The 12,792-nt window shown below is 48.7% G+C and overlaps 1 protein-coding gene across 4 annotated transcripts in view; it reads right to left on the bottom strand.

The window, feature by feature from the left end:
* The window catches only part of pappab (pregnancy-associated plasma protein A, pappalysin 1b), a 139,548-nt gene that overhangs the window by 21,979 nt on the left and 104,777 nt on the right, over positions 1–12,792 (bottom strand). For 3 of the 4 annotated variants that reach the window (XM_077231867.1, XM_077231868.1, XM_077231869.1), the window contains exons 20-21: positions 10,683–10,754; positions 9,334–9,432 (exon numbers count right to left, since the gene is read on the bottom strand). In XM_077231867.1, coding sequence (XP_077087982.1) covers positions 9,334–9,432; positions 10,683–10,754 — 171 coding nt within the window. Of the gene's footprint in view, positions 1–9,333; positions 9,433–10,682; positions 10,755–12,792 lie in introns of those variants that run through there. The other variant, XR_013204179.1, reaches the window with a different exon arrangement.

Below are 12,792 nucleotides of genomic sequence, written 5' to 3'. Positions count from 1 at the left end.
CAGGCGCTCGGAGCAGCTCTTTGCTTCGTTTGGTGGGCGCACCAAGGGTCTCGCTGCCTCGAAACAGAGTCTGTCCAGATGGATAGTGGATGCTATTGCATCTGCTTATGCGTCTAAAGGTCTGCAATGCCCTTTGGGCATCAGGGCTCATTCCACTAGAGGCGTGGCCTCATCATGGGCTTGGTCCAGCGGGATTTCCATTCATGACATTTGTGAGTCGGCAGGCTGGAACTCCCAGTCCACATTTGGGACTCATGAAGTGGATGCTTGGCGCGCACGACATTGACAATGGGTTCTCGTAGCGTAAGCAACTTATGCAATACGAGAGAGCCTCTTTCATAAGAGAACGTACTCGGTTACGTACGTAACCTCGGTTCTCTCTAGAAGAGGGAACGAGTATTGCGTAACCTGCCGTCCCCGCGCCACAAGCAACTTTCAGTCGATGTAAACCAGAGAAGCAGCCTCCGGCCCGTACTTTTATACGCTAAACCACGCCCATTTTGGCGGGCTGTGACGCGTAGAGGGCGCGGGCGTCCTCATTGGGCATGACGTCACGCGGTAGGCTGTTGCAGTTGCCGCAGGGCAGCCAATGAGTACGCTAGATAGCCTCCTTTAGGTCTGCTAGCTGCTGCACTCCGTTGACAATAAATGGAAAATTAAGGATAATTTTTTGGCTTCATATCTCGAGAAAAGATGACTTTACCCGTAGCATAAGCAACTTATGCAATACGAGAGAACCTCTTCTAGAGAGAACCGAGGTTACGTATGTAACCGAGTACGTTTTAATAGGTTTACATGTTGTCGTAGTCATTTTAGTCCATTTTATTCCTCTTATCAGTTTTAATGTGTGTATGTCTTTAAACCATTCTGGGTCTGCCTGTCATGTGAGCAATCACATGACAGGAAACAGGAAATAGACAGTATAAAGGAGGAAGCATGTCCAAAAATGGAGGTTCCCTATCGGTCAGTCACTACAACGTAGGTCATGACTGACCAATAGGAATCTCGCTAGAGAGGGCAATCTACTTCGAGTGAAACTAAAACAAGCCAATACACATTGGCGTGCAATCATTTGCATCAGCTGCGCGCCCTCGTTAGCGCGGGTATAAACGAGCAGCTGGTGCGATTGCACACTAGCTTTTTGCTTCGGAGCCAAGCACTTCGTATGCTGAACAGAGTGAATTTGAAAGCAAGCCTCTTCTGGATCTCTCCACTTTGGTGCGGGCGTGACGGCACAACAGCGCGAGCGGTCTTTTTCTCTTCTCTCTCTCTCTTCTTTGTTTGTTGTTTTAAAACTGAGCAAACAAAAAAGCTGTTTTCACGGCTGGTAAGGTGCGCGGTTAAAGCGCTCAACGGCCGTTTTTACGGCTGGTAAGACCAGCGAGAGAGAATCGCGCACAGACAGGGGCACATTCCTGTCTGTGTTCGCTGTGACCGTTCCCCTGCGTGCTTCAGCACCAAGGAGAGCAGTCTCTAAAAGAGCTTACACAGATAGTTTGCGTCTTTTTCAAGATGACATTCTATCTGTGTGTTTCTGGATGCGGTCGTTACCTGGGGTCGCGGGATGGTCACGATCGCTGCCTTGTGTGTCTGGGCCTCGAACACGCACAGGCAGCGTTCGTGGATGAGTCATGTACCCATTGTGGGAAGATGACCATCTCGGAGCTGAGGTCGAGACTCACGTTCCTGCAAAGGGGCGGAGTCCCCGTGCCTGCACCTCGTTCCAACCCCCCTTCGCGGGTTGCTTCGGGCAGTGACACGGGTGACCTGAGGATTACAGTGAGCGCGCTTCCTTCGGGGAACCAACCCCCTAGGAACCCTCACTCCTCTCATGCTCCGCAACCAGTTGAGCTGCCAACGGAACGTTCTGGACCGTCCTCGAGATGTGTACCGGTCGTTTCGTTCGGCGCTCCCTGCGACGACCAGATGTCGATCGCTGCATCGGAGGGTGGGTCAGACCTCTCCGCGGACGACGGCTCGGAGCCGCTGCCTCCTTCAGGTGTGCCAGCGGTGCCCGAGTCGGACCCGGAGATGATGGCCATGCTTTCCCGGGCCGCCAACAGGATCGGGCTCGTGTGGAACCCTCCACCGTGTCCCGAGCCCTCGAGGTTGGATGATTGGTATCTCGGGGTGGCGCGCGCTGGTTCTCAGCAACCCACCCCAGTGCCTTTCTTCCCGGAGGTGCATGAGGAGCTCACAGGGACGTGGACGGCACCTTTTACTGCCAGAAACCGTCTCGGTGGATCCTCCTCCCTCACCACCCTTGATGGCGGGGCAGCTAAGGGATACACGCGTATCCCGCCAGTGGAACGGGCCGTTGCTATGAAACTGTGCCCTAACTCCACTTGGCGTGGAGAACCGTGTCTTCCTTCCCGGGCTTGTAAGTACTCGTCGGACCTGACCGGCAAGGCTTACAAGGCCTGTGGGGAAGCTGCCTCTGCCATGCACGCCATGGCGTTGTTGGAGGTTTATCAGGCCAAGGCACTGAAGGACCTGCACGAGGGTGGTCATGATCCACAAGTTCTCCAAGAACTTCGTGCCGCAACTGACCTCGCGCTCCGTGCGACGAAGGTCACTGCGCGGTCAGTGGGTCGTGCGATGTCCACACTGGTGGTCCAGGAACGCCACCTCTGGCTGTGTCTGGCTGACATGCGGGAGACCGACAAGATCAGGTTCCTTAACTCCCCCGTGTCCCAGACCGGCCTCTTCGGCGACGCGGTCGAGAACTTCGCCCAGCAGTTCTCGGCTGTACAGAAGCAAACTGAGGCCATTAGACACATCTTGCCGCGGCGGTCAGCTGCTGCCTCCACCCCACCGCCCGCGGCTCCTCGGTCTGCTCGTCGCCGTGGGCGTCCGCCTGCGTCTGCCCCTGCTCCCGCGCCGCAGCAGCAGCCTCCATCCAAGCGGCACCGTGGAGCCAGTCGCAGGCAGGGCGCCCCGCCCGTCCAGGCCCCCGCCAAGAGGGGCGGCAAAGCCAAAGGTAAGCGGCCCTAGGACGGACGACCCAGAGGTGGAAGGGACTGCTCTCCAGGAGACGATGACTGCATCGCTCCCTCCCCCGGAAGAGGGCCGGGTGGAAAATCCTTTGTTTCGTTTTGTTTGTGTTCCGCCGCTGGCCTTAAAACCAGCGGTACCCAAATTTTCAATAAAAGAGCAGTTTCTATCATCTCTGGGTCCGAAGAGGGCCCGGAGAGTAGTGGGGGGTCAGAATCCTCACCACTCTCATCCGCCTCTTCTATCACCAGCCGGCAGCTGCGTACGGTCCGAGAACGCCATCGAGCCGCCTCCCGCACCTCCTGCCCCGTGGAACCAGGTAAGTGCTGCACAGCACACTCAGACCCCGCTACGGGCCGCCTCCCAGAGAGAGCCTCCCGAACTGCGTCCCTGTGTTCCACCTCGCTGCCCCACTCCGGGTGCGCCTACGGTCCCTTTGGTCCCGCTTGTACGGTCTCTGCGAGCCTGGTTACCGCTCCCCAGGCCGTCTCGCTGGCTCATTCGAACCATCAGGCTCGGCTATGCGATTCAGTTCGCCCGGCGTCCCCCCAAGTTTCGGGCCATCCACTCCACTACAGTGAGAGCAGCCGATGCCCATGTCTTGCGTGCGGAGATCGCAGTCCTACTGGCGAAGGATGCGATAGAGCCGGTCCCTCCAGCCGATATGAGGTCAGGGCACTACAGTCCCTACTTCATTGTACCCAAGAAAGGTGGTGGGTTACGACCGATCTTGGATCTGCGAGTTTTGAATCGGAGCCTCCACAAGCTACCGTTCAAAATGCTCACGCAGAGACGCATTTTCGAATGTATCCGTCCCCAAGATTGGTTTGCAGCGATCGACCTGAAGGACGCGTAATTTCATGTCTCGATTCTTCCTCGACACAGGCCATTTCTGCGCTTTGCGTTCGAGGGTCGAGCATATCAGTACAAAGTCCTACCCTTCGGGCTGTCCCTGTCCCCCCGTGTCTTCACGAAAGTCACGGAGGGGGCCCTTGTTCCCATGAGAGAACAGGGCGTTCGCATCCTCAACTATCTCGACGACTGGCTCATACTAGCACACTCTCGAGATCAGCTATGCGAACACAGGGACCTAGTGCTCAGGCACCTCAGCCAGTTGGGTCTTCAGGTCAACTGGGAAAAGAGCAAACTCTCCCCTGTGCAGAGGATCTCTTTTCTCGGTATGGAGTTGGATTCGGTCGCCCAGACAGCGCGCCTCACAGAGCAGCGTGCTCAGTCGGTGCTGAACTGCTTGAACACGTTCAAGGGCAGGACAGCGGTCCCACTGAAACTCTTTCAGAGGCTCCTGGGGCATATGGCAGCAGCATCAGCGGTAACCCCGCTCGGCCTGCTACATATGAGACCGCTTCAGCACTGGCTTCACGGCCGAGTCCCGAGGTGGGCGTGGCGTCATGGCACTCACCGGGTGGCAATCACACCGGCGTGCCGCCAGACCTTCAGCCCGTGGTCAGACCCCTCGTTCCTGCGGGCAGGAGTCCCCTTGGAACAGGTGTCCAGGCATGCTGTGGTATTCACAGATGCCTCTGCCACCGGCTGGGGTGCCACGTACAACGGGCATGCAGTGTCAGGGGTGTGGACGGACCCTCAACTGCGTTGGCACATCAACTGCCTCGAGTTGCTAGCAGTACATCTCGCCCTGACCCGCTTGAAAAGACGGCTACAGGGCAGGGATGTGCTGGTCCGTACGGACAACACTGCGACCGTTGCGTACATCAACCGACAAGGTGGTCTACGCTCCCGTCGCATGTCGCAACTCGCCCGCCATCTCCTCCTCTGGAGTCAGAAGCATCTGAGGTCGCTTCGAGCCATGTATGTCCCCGGCTTGCTCAACCGTGTGGCCGACGAGCTATCACGAGCTGTGCTGCCGGGAGAATGGCGACTCCACCCCCAGGCGGTTCAGCTGATCTGGAGAGAGTTCGGGGAGGCTCAGGTAGAACTGTTTGCCTCCTCAGAGACCTCCCACTGCCAGCTGTTTTACTCCCTGACCGAGGGAACACTCGGCACGGACGCACTGGCACACAGCTGGCCCCGGGGCCTTCGCAAATATGCGTTTCCCCCAGTGAGCCTACTTGCGCAGACACTGTGCAAAGTCAGGGAGGACGAGGAGCAGGTCCTTCTGGTGGCTCCCTATTGGCCCACCCGGACTTGGTTCCCAGAACTCATGCTCCTTGTGACGGTCCCTCCCTGGCCCATTCCTCTGAGGAAGGACCTTCTGACTCAGAGACGGGGCACCCTATGGCACCCGCGTCCAGACCTCTGGAAACTCCATGTCTGGTCCCTGGACGGGACGCGGAGGTTTTAGGTGACTTACCCCCTGAGGTACTTAACACCATCACTTCAGCACGGGCGCCGTCCACGAGACGTGTTTACGCCCTGAAGTGGAACCTGTTCGTCAAGTGGTGTTCTTCTCGCCGAGAAGACCCCCGAAGATGTCCGATAGGGTCTGTGCTTTCCTTCTTGCAGCAGGGGTTGGAGCGTAGACTGTCTCCCTCCACCCTCAAAGTACATGCTGCCGCTATTTCAGCTTATCACGACCACATAGATGGCAAAGTAGTGGGAAAGCACGACCTGGTCGTCAGGTTTCTTAGGGGGGCGAGACGATTAAATCCTCCTCGACCCCCCTCCATACCCTCTTGGGATCTTTCCCTGGTGCTTCGAGCACTTCAGGATGTTCCCTTTGAGCCTCTGCAGTCAGTAGACTTAAAGCTTCTTTCCATGAAGACTTTGCTGCTGGTTGCACTGGCCTCTGTCAAGAGGGTAGGAGACCTGCACGCATTTTCGGTCGACGAATCGTGCCTAGAGTTCGGGCCGGGTGGCAGCCACGTGGTACTAAGACCCCGGCCTGGCTATGTGCCCAAGGTTCCTACCACTCCCTTCAAAGACCAGGTAGTGAACCTGCAAGCGCTGCCTTTGGAGGAGGCAGACCCAGCCCTGGCTTTGCTCTGTCCCGTTCGCGCTCTGCGTATGTACGTGGACAGAACTCAAAGCGTCAGGACCTCAGACCAGCTCTTTGTCTGTTACGGAGGCCAGCAGAAGGGAAAGGCTGTCTCCAAGCAGAGGATGGCCCACTGGATAGTGGATGCCATCGCCTTGGCTTACCAAGCACAAGGCGTGCCCTGCCCGCTCAGGTTGCATGCACACTCCACGAGAGGCGTTGCATCCTCCTGGGCGCTGGCACGTGGCTCCTCGCTAACAGATATCTGTAGAGCTGCGGGCTGGGCGACACCTAACACGTTCGCTAGATACTATAGCCTACGTGTAGAGCCGGTGTCCTCCCGTGTTCTCACCCTAGACGGGTAGAAGCACTGAGAGGTCTGGCTCTGTCGGCTTGCTGCACCCTACTGTGCACCCTTATTGCTCCAGAGTAAAACCTGTTGAGTCCTCCAAAACCCCTCGGCCCGGACTTGGCGGAGCGTCCGGCGCCAGGCCCTTATCCGCTGAATCCTTGAGAACCGGATCTGGGCTGGGTTCCATTTGTGTGACCCTACGGGGATCCCATATGTGTATATTCCACGGCTGCTCCTATCGGAAGCCCGTGTCTTTCCCTTGGGCTAAGTCACCCTTTATTTCATATGCAGTACAGCCTTCGGCTAGTCCATATGCATTTCCACATAACTCTTTGAAGAAGTGGCTTCCGCAGCGTTCCTTCCTAAACAGAAAGGGCAGGCTTTCCCAGTGTTATCCAATATCTCACTGTATGGGTTATTACGGAACAACAGTGTCAGACTCACTGACCGATAGGGAACGTCTCGGTTACATATGGTAACCCTCGTTCCCTGAGGGAGGGAACGGAGACGTAGGTCCCGTCGCCACATCCGCTGCCGCCCGCCGGGGCGGCCAGCTTCTCAGGCTTGGCTCCTCAGCAAAAAACTAGTGTGCAATCGCACCAGCTGCTCGTTTATACCCGCGCTAACGAGGGCGCGCAGCTGATGCAAATGATTGCACGCCAATGTGTATTGGCTTGTTTTAGTTTCACTCGAAGTAGATTGGCCTCTCTAGCGAGATTCCTATTGGTCAGTCATGACCTACGTCTCCGTTCCCTCCCTCAGGGAACGAGGGTTACCATATGTAACCGAGACGTTGTTGCTCCCACTACGACCAAAGGGTGATCACCAGCAAACTGGACTGTGGAGTTACCTTTGTGGACTTGCCTTTCTAGCACTATTTGGATCATCACTTCCGTAGACTTTGTATATACACCGGTGGACATTACTCACATTCACTTTGGGACTAGCAATACGCCAGGATTCTTGTGGACTGTTTTAGGGTAGGGTGCAAATGGGCTCCATGCTTTTAACATCCTAAGTTTTCTAGTTTTATTGTGTTATTTTAAGTTCCTTGTGAATATTGTTAATACACTTCATTTATCGTATTCTATTTCTGTTGTTCGTCTCATCTTTTTAAAGCACTTTTAAAGCACGAGAAAAGTGACAGATTCTTTGTAATATTATAATAATTTTTGGTAATACCACTGATGCATAATGGTTTCCTCTGTATATGTTTATAATAATACGTTACATTTATGTAGTGCTATTCTAGGTACTCAAAGCGCTTTTACATATGGAAGGGGGAATCTCTTCAACCACCACCAATGTGCAGCATCCATCTGGATGATGCGATGGCAGCCATATTGCGCCAAAACGCCCACCATACACCAGCTTATTGGTGGAGAGGAGACAGAGTGATAGAGCCAATCAGTATATATATGGGGATGATTAGGAGGCCATAATGGACAGAGGCCAATGGGTAAATTTGGCCAGGATGCCGGGGTTAAACCCCTTCTCTTTTTCCGAAGGACCTCCTGGGATTTTTAATAACCACATAGAGTCAGGACCTCGGTTTAACGTCTCATCAGAAGGACGGTGCTCTTTGAGAGTATAGTGTCCCCGTCAGTATACTGGGGCGTTAGGACCCAGACAGACCACAAGGTGAGCACCCCCTGCTGGCTTCACTAACACCTCTTCCAGCAGCACCCTCCCATCCAGGTACTGACCAGGCTCAACCCTGCTTAGCTTCAGTGGGCAACCAGTCTTGGGCTACTGGGTGACAAGGCAATATAATGTTCTTTTTTTGTGAGAAACTTTACTGGAAGATTTTGTTTTGCAATTTTATAGGGGTTATGTGCAACTTATTCTGTAAAACAGATCACATCGCTTCTGGTTCAGGTCTTTTGTATGTGCTACGTGAAAAACTAGCTGGTACTAAATATATCTTAAAAGGAGCAAGCAAAGATGAGCAAAACCAATATCCCTTGCATATGCAGATTGGTATCTAAAAGTGTTTTTTTTTCTTTTCATTTTTGCATATAACAAAGTGAACTAGGTAGATTAGCTGATTACCTTAAAAGTCCATAGATACCACCTAGTACATCAGTACATTTCAGAATTCATACAAGAATATTGTAAAAGTTTATTTTGTTCTCAACTTACAAAGTTGTACTTAAAGTAAAACTTTTTTACAGCCCCTTATTAACACAATTCAGGATTGACAATATATTGGTCAGCAGCTCCGTCTCCAAGAGGAGGATGAGCAGTTCGTTTCATTATTTGCTTTGGTAATCCTCTGCCATGACAAAGCAAACGACCCCCTGAATATATACATTTCTATATAATTTACAGCTGTATTTAAATGTTAATAGTCCCGTTCCAACTGCTGTTTCTAGACCTTTCACAACAAGTTGTGTATTCTGCCGGGAAATGCGTCATCACGCTTGCCAACTTCTTTTTTTGTTTTGGCACTGTGCGTGGGTACAGCGATCCAAAGTTCGCTGTTGTAACTTTGGAGAAGTTACTTCATTCTTTGTCTGTCAAAAGAGAAGTTCACTTTCTCTGGCAGCCAGGAAAACTTGCTCAAGGAAAAAGCAAGGGAGGATCAAGTGAAAGAGGATGACAAGTCCATTGGAAAAAGAACAGTACACAAGCATGCAGAAAAAGCCTTTCTAGGGCTATTTACCACCCTCGAGATTAAACTCACAAATCTTTGTCTTTGTTGGAAAGTGAGGTCCATATGGAAATGCTATATGCAACGTTTGTTGCCATGGCTTTGGAAAAACACCCAAACATATATGTGCGTGCTTCACGTGTCTACAATGCATTGTGGATAGGGTTCACAGAGTTTCCCTCACTTGTGTGGGTGTCCTTAAAATGTTCCCTCCAAGGAGATAATTATTACAACGCAAGCCATATTTGCCCTTTCTGAATATGTAGTAACAATGCAGATTACACACTTTACAATGTTTTACTTATTTATGTACTAGTTCTTAAAGCGCAAACAAGATATTTAACTAATTAAATGTCTAAGCATAATAATAAAACAACATACCTTTTTGGTTTTAACAGTAGAATGACAGCAGTCTCCACCATCGTAGCTGCAAAACGCTCGGTTGTTGATGGCATCGCAGTAATTATCACCAATGAATGGCTGGTGGAAAACAGATAAAAACTGCTTAATAACATGAATTAACTAAGTATATAAACACCAATAACATCAGTGATGAACATAATGTTATATAAATAAACTCTTAATTAGTTCGTCAAATAATAATCTGTTCCACCTCCCCATCAATTAAATTAACTTGAAAGAAAGAAATAAAGAAAGAAAGAAAGAGAGAAAGAGAAAGAAAAAGACAGTCATTCACACTTGCACACATCCACAACTGTGTAAAAATAGACACACAGACTTGAGTCTGTTGCAGTTATGTTGCCCTGGAAAAATTGAGTTAGTATTCCCGGGCTTGTGGATGGTGGAGGCCACTTTTAATGGGGAAACTGAAGCCCTATTAAACTTATATGTGTCTCCCTTGGGAGTTACTACACATTTCCATCTTGACAGGCACAAAAGGTTGCCCAACACACCTGTGACCTTTTCCAGTTTGGAATCATCTCTCTGGCCCAACCCAAAAGCTATCAGGAGGCTGCTAATTAACACCCATTGAAACTGGGTCAGGATGCGTTGGGTTCAAAAGTCTGCAGCTCTGACCCCGAATAAAAAATGATTGGTCATATCACTGCGACATTAGAGCAAGACTTGTTATAAATGAGAGTGAGGTGCAGATTAATCTCACATCTTCATACTGAGCTGGAGAACACTTTCAGAGTAGCAGTGCAGTCTTTGGCAAGTAAAGTCAAACAAATATGTAGAAATTTTGGTTCACTCTTTTCAATGGCATATTCTTTTTCAATAGCTCTTTCTGCAAGAAGACACAGTAGCTGTTTTTTTTAATTCTCACTCAGTGATTTGAGGAAGGTTCTTCTAAAATGCAAAAAGAAACAAATTGCCCTCAAAAGCAAAGGTGGTAACAAATCCCTCTTGTCTGCTTTTGTTGGCCCTGTTAAATCTGACTCAGATTAGACTAGACTGGCCCAAAGAGAAAGGGAGTGGAAGATACTATAAGCACAGCATGTTTATTTATGTATTAGACTTCAAATTGTGTGAGAAGATGGCAGAAACAACTGTTCAAGGCCAGACTCCAGAGAACAGACCTCCATGACTGTATAGAGCTTAAAGCTGTGGCTGGGAGATTACCTTGAAATAACTAACATGGGCACAATGTTATTATCATGCAAACTTACAACAGAGTTCAGCTATGGTGAACAGACAATTAATTGAATAATAATAATATTAAATAATAATAAAAAAAACTATGTAGAAAAAAGTGAGGTAGGTCTTACCTCGCATCCCTTTATGCAATGGAGGGCCTCTGGGTTAGGGTACCACTTGAGTCCCATGGTGCATACAATATTCTGTAGAAGAGAACATTACGGAATAACAAAGTTAACAAAGTTAAACCGTTTCAGATCCATTAGTTATATTAGAGTGAATTAACTAAACAAAAAGCAGGCAATGAGGAGATAATATTTTACAACAAGATGGCAAGAGCTAGATGGCAGCCTAAAGAACAACTATTAAACTAGACTAACTACAATAAATTTCAAACATTATTAAATAAAAGTACACAGTCAGAAATACAATAAGAACAAATAATCAAATTAGCAATAGCGCAAATGTATACAACCAGAATCAGAAAGAGCTTTATTGCCAAGTGTGCTTTCCCACACAAGGAATTTGTTTTGGTACTGAGGCTTCCAGTGGACATACAAATACAAATACAACAAGAAACATAATACTACAAATTATAAGAATAAAAAATAAAAATAAAAATATATGAGAATAAAAGTATCACAGTTGGGTTTAGTCAGAATAGACATTTTCAGATTTACAGATTATGAACATATTTACAGTGTTTTGGATATTATAAATAAATAAATCTACATATAAGTATTAATCTAAATATATACTCCATTGCATAAGTATCTTATCTAAATATATACAACTGAACAGAAATTGAAATCAAATGTCAAATAACAATGCATTGTTAACTTTTTGTAAATAAAATATAAATTATCCTTATTAGAGCTACGAATGTCAGTATCAGTGAGTGATTTTCTTTGTCCTTTGATTAACAGTAATAACACAGATGGCAGCAGGCTTATTAGGCTGCTGTCACTTTAAGACCTAATGCATGGATCCAATATGCTGTTACACAGTTTTCTTTCTCAACTGTTTACATTCACTTAAGACATAACTGACTGTGTTTACGAGGATATTTTGACATAATTTTGTTTGTATTTGTCCGTTCAAGTGCAAGAAGACACGAAAGAGAACTCAATTCAGTATTTGTGCACTATATGAGAGGTGGCTTTTTGTGAGCGTGCGGGATGTGCCCAGCACAGAAAACAGTGTGCGAATACTGAATGGAGTTCTCTTTGCGTCTTCTTGCGCTTTAATGGTTTAAAACCACATCAAATGCGCACACAGGCATTGATAAGCATCAAAATTTTAGGATTTAAGTTTGAATGTGGAGAACCTTTGCTCTGTTTGTTGACAGATTTATTTGCCTAACACACAGAACACAAACAAATAAAATCCTCTATGAGCCCAGTGTTCTGGTGGTGATGCTTAAATCAGCTCAGAATCAATGAAAGAGCTCGGTTTGAAGGATTACAGTCTTAAGAGTTTGGCTAAGTAGGGGACTCATTAAACTCCATGATTGCTACCCAGCTCCTACCCCTGCTGAGGAGAGTGAAAGGAGGTGGCAGACCCCGGCAGCTCAGCCTCCTGGGTCAGCACAGGTAGAGAGGATGTTTGGAGAGGTGAAATGACCTGGTCTGGGGGAACTCCAGATGCAATGAGGAATGGAAAGGGTGAGTGTAAACAGAACATTTCCAAGAAAGCAAGCGTTCGCCCTGCTGGCCAACTGTGGCCATCCACACACACAGACACACACTTAGTATTCAGTGTAACACCAAACACCCAAGCAGCTTGTTTACTCAAGGCTTAATTTAAACCGCTCCTGAACTTGTGCTTGTTTTTATAGTTTCTCCACAGGCCCAAGCTACATGAGTGCTACTTGCCTTTTATTAGATATACTTTGTATCAGAGACTGCTTTTCATTTTTTCAGGCCTTTCATATTTTCTGTTCTATATGGTCAAGGCAACATCCTGATGGCTCTCAAGCTTGCACCCCAATATACATAAAGTGAAATCGAAAAGCAAATTTGGTGTGACGTCATTTCAAACAAAATCGGGCCAAATCTCAGTTCGTTTGGAGTTCAAACCGCTTGCCAAAGCGACATTTCCAAAAAAGTTTGCTTTCGGCTGGTAAACACCTTTGAATAGCATTGGTCCGCGGCAATTACGCCATAGGTAGGTGTGTTCTGAGGCTCCACCTACTTTGACGTGGAAAACTTCTCAGGTTCATTTCTTCTGTTCGGTCCGTAG

Source organism: Siphateles boraxobius, unplaced genomic scaffold (genome assembly GCF_051911475.1).
Source record: "Siphateles boraxobius isolate OS27281-9 unplaced genomic scaffold, OSU_SipBor_1 16, whole genome shotgun sequence".
In the NCBI taxonomy this organism is placed as follows: Eukaryota; Metazoa; Chordata; class Actinopteri; order Cypriniformes; family Leuciscidae; genus Siphateles; species Siphateles boraxobius.
This window is presented reverse-complemented; position numbering and strand designations above follow the sequence as displayed.